The following is an 11,510-nucleotide window of genomic DNA, read 5'->3' as shown; positions in this document are numbered from 1 at the left end:
GAAGAGGTCTGTTATCATACATTTGGTGTGTGTGGCCTGGGGAATAGCACTGAAATGACAAACACTTTACCAAACCACCTGCACAGTGTAATGGCCAGTGTGGAAAACATACACACTGCATCTGGTGGGACGCGTCAGCCTGCAGAAGAAAACACTTTGTTTACATTTAGCAGACGCTCTTATCCAGAGCGACTTAAAGTAAGTACAGGGACATTCTCTCCAAGGCAAGTAGGGTGAAGTGCCTTGCCCAAGGACGTCATTTGGCACGGCCGAGAATCGAATCAACAACCCTCTGATTAATAGCCCAACTCCATAACCGCTCAGCCATCTGACCCCCATCTAATTTAGCCTACAGTTGCATCATACATCATAAACTACGCAAACAAGGCTTTATTTTATCTTGTTGATGCAACACCTAGATAAGGGTTTTTTCACCCGAGGCTCTATTCTCAAGAATTCACGCCACTCTGTCGAAGTTGTTGAACATTTCCCAGGCTTGTACCTGCTTGTTGCATTGTGGTGTGTCTTAAGAGGATCTAAGAGTTCAGCAGAAAAAATACATTCACAGCCCCCCTTACCCTGTCCTCAGTGAGAGTACAAGTCTGTGTGTGTGTGTGTGTGTGTGTGTGTTTGTCCGTGTGTCTGCTCTTACGTCAATGGTGTGCTGATCCTCAGTTCTCAGCGCCTCTGAGCCCCTTAGTTTCGGGAAAACCTGCGAGCGTGCGCCTCAGTTGTGTGACCTGCGGTTTCCTCAGGTGTTTCTGTATATCTGCTTCTTCTTTTTGTCTTTCTTTTTTTTCTCACTGTTTTTTTAATGAATGGGCTCAAAAACCCAAACATCCGCTCCCCACTTCCTCATTTACCGCTTTGACTCTATTACCCCTCTCTCTCTTCCTCACCCGTCTCTCCCATCTCCCTCTGTCTCTCCCTCTCGCCCTTTGTGTCTCTCTTTTTCGTAATTTTCTCAAACCAATCACCTTGTAGTTTCAATATCTGTCACTCTCTAGCACATAGTTTCTGAGATTGTCTACCATGCGTCCCCAGGTTTTGACAACGGCTATGCAGGTCAGCAATGCTGTTTTGTTTACCCTTCCTGTATTCATGTAACCGCTTCTCTCAGCTGGTCCTCTGGCCACAGGGGATATTTAGTTTGGGGTTTGCACATGGTAAACTCACAACTCTCTCATACACATACACACACACACACACTCTATACCTCGTCCTTCCCTCTCTCTTTCTCTTATCTTTGTCTCACTCTCTTTCATTCTGTGACCCTCTCTCTCTCTGTCCCTCTCAATCTCTACCTCTCTAGCCCCCCCCCCCCCCCTCTCTCTCTCTCGCTCTCTCTCTCCCCTCTCATCTCTCTCTTCTCTCTCTCCTCTCTCTCACCTCTCTCATATCTATCTCTCTCTCTCCTCTCTCTCTCTCTCTCTCTCCTCTCTCTCTCTCTCTATCTCTCTGTCTCTCTCTTCTCTCCTTCCCCTCTCTCCCCATCTCTCTCCTCCTCTCTTGCTCTCTCTCTCTCTCTGGCCCTCTCTCTTTCTCTCCCTCCCTCTCTGTCCCCCTCTCTCTCCCTCTCATCTCTCTCTCTCTTCTCTCTCTCTGGCCTCTCTCCTCTCTCTCTCTCTCTCTCTCTCTACTCTCTCTCCCCTCTCTTGGCCCTCTCTCTCTCTCTCTGGCCCTCTCTATCTTTCTCTCTCTGTCTGTCTGTCTCTGTGCTGTGGCTGGGGGGGCCCTTGCGTCAGTGTGTCTGGGGTTATCTGGGGCTGCGGTCTGCCCCACTTCCTAGGAACAGGCGAGAGCACAGTTTCATCTTGAGAGATCGACAACAAGGGAGATAGTCAGAGACTGAGATGTACGGAGGGGTTGAGAGAGAGAGAGAGACAGAGAGAGAGAGAGAGAGAGAGAGAGAGAGAGAAGAGAGAGAGAGAGATGAGAGAGAGAGAGAGAGAGAGAGAGAGAGAGCAATGTGCACAGTTAAGCTGGCTATGTGTTGGACACCACTTTTGGCTTCTAATCATCCAGGAGTATTACGTATTCAATCAAACCTGCTCACTGTGTTTATGGCAGAGTTACAAGATGTATAGGATGCAATTATGAATCGTGATGATGCACAGTTATAAAAGAATATCAGAGAGTACTGATTCTAAGTTTGTCTTTATCCTTCGGGACTAATTCACACAAATGAATGAGGGACACACATTAAATCAGACACAGCTATGCTGAGCTGAAGCACTCTGGGTTTGACGTGCCTTGCTCCAGGGTCCCATAGTAGCATCGATCACATGGGCTAGTGATACGAGCTGTTTGCCCATCACAGTAAATTCCTTGTTTCTGTACACTGACTTGGCGATTAAACTCTGATTCAGATTCAGATCCTGATTGAACAGCAGTGGAGAAATGGCCATATTCAATTTCGTTAGGAAGATTTGTGATGAGTGGTAAAGGTCTTGTTTACGAGAAAGGGGAAATAACCAGTACACATGGTCAGATAGATGTTTTACTTTGGATGCTGTTTGATCGTATTGTGACCAAGAGGAGACCTTGAGAGTTTTAAGTTGTCCTAAATTGGTCATCATTTAAATTTTTGTTTGGGCCCATGTTCCTCTTCTATTTGTATTTCCCCAATCGAATCAAAATATGTGACGTCCGTACGAGTTGCTGTTTCAAAGTTTGCTATTTGCGTGTTATTATGCTATCCACTTAGATTGAAGAAACAGATAATGGTCTGTTATGCGCCTTGTCCATATATATCGCGGCACAGGTTATTCCTTATTTCTCAGCATAAGCAATGATTGAAATTCATGATAAATACAAGGTGTTGATGAAATGCGTGAGTCTCACGGCAAATGCATGAGACTTGAGAGTACCTGGTGTATGTGTGTATTAAAAACCTTGGTTTAAACAAATCTGATCTGTATTTATGGTGTGATGTAACAAAATGTGCGATGTGAAAGTATTGAATTGATTGCATCAAAGTGCTGGTTGACACGCAAATCCTCCTGATTAAGACCTTTCTGCTCGTGCTTGTCTCTAGAACAGCCTAAAGAACGTGCTATTTACATTTACATTTAGTCATTTAGCAGACGCTCTTATCCAGAGCGACTTACAGTAAGTACAGGTACATTCCCCCCGAGGCAAGTAGGGTGAAGTGCCTTGCCCAAGGACACAACGTCATTTTGCACGGCCGGGAATCGAACTGGCAACCTTCAGATTACTAGCCCGATTCCCTAACCGCTTGGCCATTTGACTCCCATTTCCTCTGCACCTTTAATTGAAGCAGTAAATTATGTATCTCAGGCTGACTTTCTCTGGAGAAAAACGAATCTGAATCACTAAACTCACTTCCCTCAGGCTCTCAACCAAAGATGTTTACAATGTTCTACTTGTGTTGGTTAAGGGTGCAAGCCAAGATTCTCTCAGAGTTACAGGAGCTTGTGGGAATTCTTGCTTGGGTTAGGCCTAAATGAATGTGCAAGGGATTAAACTGGTTGTAAGACAAGGGGAGGGGACAAATATGTGCCAATCTTATCATGACACACATAGTCCTGGTGAGGAATAAAGAAACAAGAAACACATGTTCTAACCGACCGTTGACCGGAAAGGTCAATCCATGTTAAATTGTCATCATCAATCATCATGCTGACTACAGTTTCTCGTAAATGTATCTAAAATTGTTCAACCAATAAGTCGCTCAATTTCCTGCTCTGAAACAGAAAAGAGTATATGTGTCAATATGTCAGTTTATGTGTGTGTGAGGTATGCATTGCAAATGGTACGTTTAAACTGAACAGAAGAGAGGACAGCCTGATGTGATACTTTTATAATGTTTGTCCTTCACAACCTTTCAGTTTAACGTTGTAACTGATAACAGGAAATGACATCAAACCAAAGTAGCTGTTACTGGAAGCAACTTCTACTGAAAAAACAAACATGATATGAAATGTGTTATCTACAGACCTAACTGTCAGGCTGAGAATAGGGTCATAGGTCAGAGAAATGCCTCAGTTCATAAAAACACAAGGTTTGAAATTGTTCAATAAGATTTTTCTCCGTTTCCACCTTGGGCGTAGTGTCAGTTAGGTGACTGTGAGGTCAGCTTAGTCAAGAATCTGCTGAGTCACCGTGTCAGACAGAAAACAAGTCATTTCAACTGTGTCATTGTGTGCATAGAAACGTTTGAGTCTATTCAAGTCGAAATGTTACTTGTGTATGAATGCCATAGTGTCTGTGTAGGTTTCTGATGTTGGCTGATGTGTTTGGTTTTTTGGGGGGATTACAGGGCTCTTCATATTGCTGTGGTGAAAGGTGAGGGAGGGGTTGGTCTACAGACTCATTCATCTCCTCACACTGGCTCACAAAGATCTGGACACCTACAACAACCTCAGACAGGTGAGAGACACACACATAATACACACACACAATGTACACACAACCCAATGTACACACAACACAATTTTATATCTACATGCATATACAGTATTATCACACACAACCCCTCGCTTGCTTCATAGTGAACTATAACAAGGAAAGCAGAGAAACAGGAAGTCCTTCATTTCCTACTAGCCTTGCTAAACTTTCAAATATGCACAGCCCAAATGCCTACACTGGCTACATGAATGTGGAATTCACTGTTACTGGTTAGTCCACCTGTATTTCCCCAAAAAGCCAGTCACAAACATACACACACATGTGTAAACACAAACATACACACTCACATGTGTAGTCACAAACATACACACACGTGTAGTCACAAACATACACACACACGTGTAGTCACGAACAAACACATACAAACACACGTGTGGTCACGAACATACACACACGTGTAGTCACGAACATACACACACGTGTAGTCACGAACATACACACACGTGTAGTCACGAACAAACACATACAAACACACGTGTGGTCACGAACATACACACACGTGTAGTCACGAACATACACACACGTGTAGTCACGAACAAACACATACAAACACATGTGTGGTCACGAACATACACACACGTGTAGTCCACCAACATACACACACACATCTGTTGTGGTTGGAGTGGGTACATTTAGCTGGACTTTTGATAAGACTATTGTTATTTATACCCTACTGCACATTCTAGACCGTGTGTGTGTGTGTGTGGTAATGGTGGTGGGTGGTGGGCGCAGGGGGTGGTGGGTGGAGGGGATAGGTTCTCAAAAAGTGGTGATCGGAATGAGGGGAAAGACGTTCATGAAGTGAATATTGTGAATATTATGTATTTTCCTGCCTATCCAGATCTTCAGTAAACCGTTTTGAACTCCATGGTCAGTGCACTTTCCCAATCCAGGACTTCCCTGTTTGTGTCTTTCCTTTCCTGACACTTTCACATTCGTTGTATCTGTTTCCAGTGCCCCTTCCCCTCTAACACCTCCCTTTTTTTGTCCTGCCTCATCCACCTTTCCTCTTCCTGTTTGTGAAGCCATGACCATGAACGCACCCTGAGAGCTGCCATACACACTTGGGACTAAGCAAACCCAGGTTTCAACTCCGTTCTGCTCACTTACCAGAATTAGCGTCTTAAGTGTGCCTGTACCGTTTGTTGTGTTTTTCTCACCACAGGCTGGGACTGAGGTATGGTGCAGATACATTTCTGAGATATCCTGTCTGCATACAGATTGGTGCCCTGTGAACTACCTAGAGGGGAGATTTTCAGAACAAGCTTTTGAGACGTGGAGCTCGCCACAATGATTTGCCTACCAGATAGGGCGGTTTCATTATTTAGAACAAGGACCAATTGTCTTGCGCAAGCTTAAGTCTGGGACCGGCTGTGACAGGGACTGTTAGATTATGTGACAGTGCCAGGAATGGGACAACCCTGGAGAGTCCAGAAAAGACTATCTGGCAGGAACTAAGTTTGCTAAGTTTGGACCAATATTGCTATGCCAGTTTCATGAGAATGACTGTAAAGTGACAGGATGTAGCACGTTTCCCAACGTTATTGACTAATTGAAAATGAAATTCCTGCGCATGACACTTATTCACACTAAACGAATTCCAGATGGCAGTTGACCGCACACGCGAGTGCATCTCGTGTTGCTGGAGACCGAAGCCGCTCACATTCAAACAGCTGTTTGAACCTCCCACACTGACCTTGCCTCTACTGCGATGTTTGGTTAGCACACAGTACAGGCTGCTGCTACGCCCCCCCTACCCTTCACACACACACACACAATGACCACACTGATCTACATCACATCCTCTACATCCCCTTCCTTGGTTTGCCCAACACAGGGCAGTATTTTACAAAAGAGATTGAGAGAGAGGGAGTGAGAGAGGGAGGGAGAGAGAACTGTGCATGCTCGAGACATGCAGTGTGTTTGTGTGTTGAAGCGAGGCTTTTATAGTTTTTTATGTGTGCGTGTATGTGGTATCCTCGTTCCGAGAAATCACATGACCCCCCTCTCTTTTGCTCTGGGCTGTTTCTCAACATACCTTGTGCTGAGGTTATAGGGTAGAGTCAGGGACTTTCCCTTGAGTCGCTTGAGTCGCTCGCTCAATCTCTCAAGCAGAGCCAATCTTACCTAGTATTTGGAGGGAGTCCAACAGTACTGTGTTCTATATCTGTGGTCTCAGTTGAGTAATGAAAATGATTTTTAAATTTGTAGTTTCTTGGTTTTTATCGGAGAAACAATCAAGTAGAATGTGGATAGTTTTGATCATTACCACATTGTTCAACCACAGGCTCTATTAGTTTCTGTTGCACAACTGGGACACGCTGTGCACACACTCATTCTTTGTGGGTTTGTTCATCCACCCTTTTTTGTTTCCTGAAAGTTCCCTGGCAGGGCCCAAGTCAGTTCCTTGTAGTAAGAAAACTCCTCTATTTCCTCATTGTTGACAGGAATGTTAGTGTGCCAGGACCAACAGCAGGGGAGCAGGGATTTTCCCTCCCTTATCCCATCTTTCCCCTCCTCTCCCCTTCTCCCTCGTTTTCACTATCCCTGGCCTTCACACATACAGACTGTACACTCCCTACCTCTCTCTCAGCCTTGCTCTCTTATCTAGGCTTGAGTTTGTTCTCTGTTTGAGGAATGGTTTACAGGAAACTGGTATGAAACTCTATGAACCCTGAAGTTTTTTTTGGACGCCTATTAAAGTCGGGCTATTAATCAGAAGGTTGCCGGTTCGATTACCGGCTGTGAAAAATGATGTTGTGTCCTTGGGCAAGGCACTTCACCCTACTTGACTTGGGGAGAATGTCCCTGTACTTACTGTAAGTCGCTCTGGATAAGAGCGTCTGCTAAATGTAAATGTGTTTGTGCATGTGTCTCTTGGTGCATGTCTGTGTGTGTGCCTGTGTGCATGCCTATATGTTCGTGTGGGTGGGCAGGTGTGTGTTTGCGCATGACCCTGGCTGTATGTGTATTTCTGTGTGATTTGTTTGTTTGTTTGAGTCACGTAGGGTTCAGGGAAATTGGAGTGATTTCTTTAGGAAGGGAGAGCAGGAATTTAACTCGGTGCTCTCCCCATTGTTCGATTGAACAATCTCTGAGCTGGAACCCGCCATCGCACACTTACACACAGACACTTTCTGGAGAGTGAAACTAAAGCCAAAGATCATAGATCACCAGGAGGTTATCTGTCTTAGAATAGGTTATCTGTCCTAGAATCGATTCTTGTCTTGCGATTTTTAAACACAAACAATAAAATATATACTGTATAAAAAAAAAATATATATTTTTTTTTAAATCACTAGAAGACTGAATTGCGATTCAAATGTGAACCGATTTTTTCCCCCACCCCTATTGTTTACCTTAGAAACTTACCTTCAACAACCTATCTGATGTCTGAGATTGAAGATGTATAAATGATTTCATTACCAGGGAATACAAGTCTCAACTCTTCCTCCACCTTCCTACTTTTGATCCTATCTCTCCTCTTCTCTCATTGGTCCTATCTCTCCTTCTCTCTCATTGGTCCTCCAGACCCCACTGCACCTGGCAGTGATCACCCACCAGGCCAAGCTTGTCGAGGCGTTGCTGCGTGCGGGCGCTGACCACGCTGCTCTGGACCGCTGCGGTCAGACATCGCTCCATCTCTGCTGTGAGCACAGTCAGCAGGCCTGCCTCTCAGTTCTCCTCAGCCAGGCCCTCCAATCCCGCTCCCCCTCACTCTGTCTGGAAATCAGAAACTTTGAGGGTAAGTCTCCATAGTGCATAATATCCCTGCGTAATTTTCCTCTGTCAATGTAAATACGTAATGAGGGGTTTAGCGTATTGTTATAAGCTGAGGTCATGTTATAGTATTTGGTATTCGACTTTTGGGATGATGACAGTGTCACTGTGACATGTCTGGGCATGACAGCATGGATTTCACTTTACTCCAGCTGCAGATAACCCGCAGATAACCCGTAAAAACACCACCCACCTTAAAGTGGAAGTTATCATTTGTGCACAGTGTTTATGCAAATGTGTTATTTTGTGTGTGTACATATGAATGTGTGTAGTGTTGGGCTGTGTGTGTGTGTGTGTGTGCGACTCCGCAATACATAAGAGAAAGCTTTATAGTCAGCTTGTCTATGTACAAACTGGACGTTGCTCCGACACTGTTAGTGATGACAATAATGGCAGGATTATGGGTGTGGAAGTCCCCAGCTTAAGTGCCCTCTGCTTACCCTTCACCTCTACTCTTCTGTCCTCTCCTCGTCCCAGGGCTGACTCCTCTACACCTGGCAGTGCAGGGGGGTCACGTAGAGCTGGCCAGGCTTCTTCTGGCGGCCGGGGCCAGCATCAATGCTATGGTCAGTCCCTCCTCTGCCCCATAATGCATCAGCGCTTCTGTCCCTCCTTAGTAATTCTTTGTTAGTTTTTTTGTTTCTCTGTTTTAGCTCACTATACTCACACTCACTACTTGTGCTCCTCTCTGTCAACAGGACAACAAGAGTGGTCAGAGTCCTCTCATGCATGCTGTGGAAAACCATAATGCTGACATGGTCCACTTCCTTATTGAGGTATGTTTGTGTGTGTTTGTGTCTGTGTGTGTGTGTCTGTGTGTGTGTTTGTAAATGTGCCTTCATGTGTGTGTACAATTGTCTGTGTGTATGTGACTCAGTTATTCTACAGAATAGCCTTTTCACCAGAAGTTAAGTTGTCTATGGTCTTGTACTGGCTCCACCCTAGTTTTCTTAGGTTTCTTTTTCATTTCTGGTTAGTTACTGATTTACAAGAAATGGACTAGATGTTTTACTAAAGCCTCTGTTTGATGATAAGAAATCTTGGACCTCGTCTTTGGATCATCATCATCGTCATCAACAACGATCTGATCTTCCCCTTCCAATTTTCTTGACATAATTTTCCTGTCTCTCTCATCCCTCTTCCCTACATCTCTCACTGTACATTCACTTACGTGAGATTTTCTCTCTCTCTCTCTCTCTCTCTCTCTCTCTCTCTCTCTCTCTCTCTCTCTCTCTCTCTCTGAATCACAATCTCTCTCTCTCTCTCTGAATCACAATCTCTCTCTCTCATCTCTTTTTTCTCTCTCTCTCTCTCTCTCTCTCTCTCTCTCTCTCTCTCTCTCTCTCTCTCCTCTCTCTCTCTCTCTCTCTCCTCTCTCTCTCTCTCTCTCTCTCTCTCTCTCTCTCTCTCTCTCTCTCTCTCTCTCTCTCTCTCTCTCTCTGTCGCTCTCGCTCTCACTCTCTCTATCTCTCGCTCTCTATCTCTCTCACTCTCTCTCTCTCTCTCTCTCTCTCTCTCTCTCTCTCTCTCTTTCTCTCTCTCTCTCTCTCTCTCTCTCTCTCTCTCTCTCTCTCTCTATCTCCACTCTCTCAGAATGCCTGTGATGTGAACAGCCAGTCGTACAGTGGGAACACAGCCCTGCACGTTGCCTGTGGCCGCGGCCAGGTGGACACGGTTCGCCTCCTGATGAAGAACGGGGCAGACAGCAGTCTCAAAAACTACCACAACGACACTCCCGTCATGGTGGCCAAGAATAAACGGGTGAGAGAGAGAGAGATATTGGGGGAGGGGGCTTGAGATAGAGAGAAGACCAGAGAGAGTGAAAAAGTAAGTGTGTGTTCAGGCATCATACATTGGTTGGCTAAAGATGGAATTCAACATCCGTACTCTGGTCGTCTCCTGCCCTCTAGTGGCTGATCAGAATATATCACTGATATATCACTAAGCCCAACAGACTGGGATGTATGGGTTTTCCCACAGCTGCTCTAGTATAGGTCAGAGATCACATGGCGTTTTCCGTGGGCGTGTTCTGACTCTCTACATGAATCTCCACCAGGTAACAGATGTGTTGCGAGGCAAGGGCTCAAAGCTGCCCAAAACTCAAGAGCAGCAGAGTGCATCTGCCTCGCCTCCAAGGAGCTTGCCCCACAGATTAACCGGTGAGAACATGAACACACGCACGTTTAGAAATATTACTTGTAACCTTAGAATAAACTAACCACTCCTCCTCTAGGTTCCCTGTCACCCAACAACGGCACCCGAGGAGCACGGTCAACCACGCCCCTCCCCTCCCACCGCGGTGCTGCACAGCACCCCAGGGTTCCTTCCATATCTTTCGCACACAGCCAATCAATCGACAGCTCATCAGGCCCCCTATCGCCCATGGAGATCCCGGAGATAGAGCCTCAGCCAGTCAGGATGGGTTTCAACAACATGGCCGTAGCTGACCTGCCCCAGGGAAGGGCCTATCCTGTCCCTCTCTACCTTTCTTCTTTGAACCATTCACTCTTGGGTGACTGTACTGTGCGGGCTCTTATGCCAGATCACCCAGTCTACTACCAACCTGTTGCCCAGGGTAACTACTACCCTGAGAGCTCCTTCATCCTACTCCCTACCCAAGCAGGCTTCTGCCCTACCTCCCAAACCTCTACTGGCGAATCACGGCCCCTCAGCTGTTGTAGTGACCAATCATTAGCCTCCACCCTGAGTGTTAGCAGCAGGGGCAAAGGTGACAGTTGATAGGGAAGATTGTGCTTTCACTGTCCTGCTGCAGTTAACGTAGTTGTTTCAATGTTGAATGATTGAAAGGGTGACCTGATAGGGTGTGCACTGTAGTGGGTGAACAGAATGTTCAGAGCATTTTCTAGAAGGAAGATGTTGCCATGAACCCCCACAATACAACGAAAGTTGTGCTGTTATCAATCGGATCAATGCGATTGATTAAGGACAAACATGTCGGTGTCAGAGGTTTACAAATAGCTGCATTAATGCTGGTTGTGAGACTATTTTAAAAATCTTTCTGCATGACTCATTGCACAGTTCACTCTATGTGTGTGTGGGTGTGCATTTGTGTGTGTGTATGTGTGTGGACTGCATGTCTGTAGCTAAATCTGTATTGTTCACGGATTCCCTGACAAGTGAATTTATGACAGTTTTTATAACTTTTTTGTCTGAAACCATGTAATTTTTACGAGTTTTTCATTTAATGATGTGAAATAAATATTTTTCTACACAGTTGAGTTGGCCTATTTTTATTGAATTTGAACGAGGCTGTGTGATTGGGTGAATCGTGCACAAGC

General features: G+C 45.3%; 1 protein-coding gene across 1 annotated transcript; it reads left to right on the top strand.

Annotated features, from left to right (window-relative positions):
- Nucleotides 1–4,253: 4,253 nt before the first annotated feature.
- bcl3 (BCL3 transcription coactivator) lies at nucleotides 4,254–11,443 on the top strand. Its single transcript, XM_062466217.1, is given in 8 exon segments — nucleotides 4,254–4,313; nucleotides 4,315–4,392; nucleotides 7,963–8,176; nucleotides 8,689–8,777; nucleotides 8,910–8,987; nucleotides 9,805–9,972; nucleotides 10,268–10,370; nucleotides 10,445–11,443. Coding segments are annotated over 8 exon segments (1,296 nt in total). The 3' UTR covers nucleotides 10,951–11,443.
- The last annotated feature ends 67 nt before the right edge of the window (nucleotides 11,444–11,510 follow it).

Source organism: Osmerus eperlanus, chromosome 7, assembly GCF_963692335.1.
Source record: "Osmerus eperlanus chromosome 7, fOsmEpe2.1, whole genome shotgun sequence".
Lineage (NCBI taxonomy): Eukaryota > Metazoa > Chordata > Actinopteri > Osmeriformes > Osmeridae > Osmerus > Osmerus eperlanus.
Note: the sequence above shows the minus strand (reverse complement) of the source record. Positions and strands in the feature narration are given on the sequence as shown.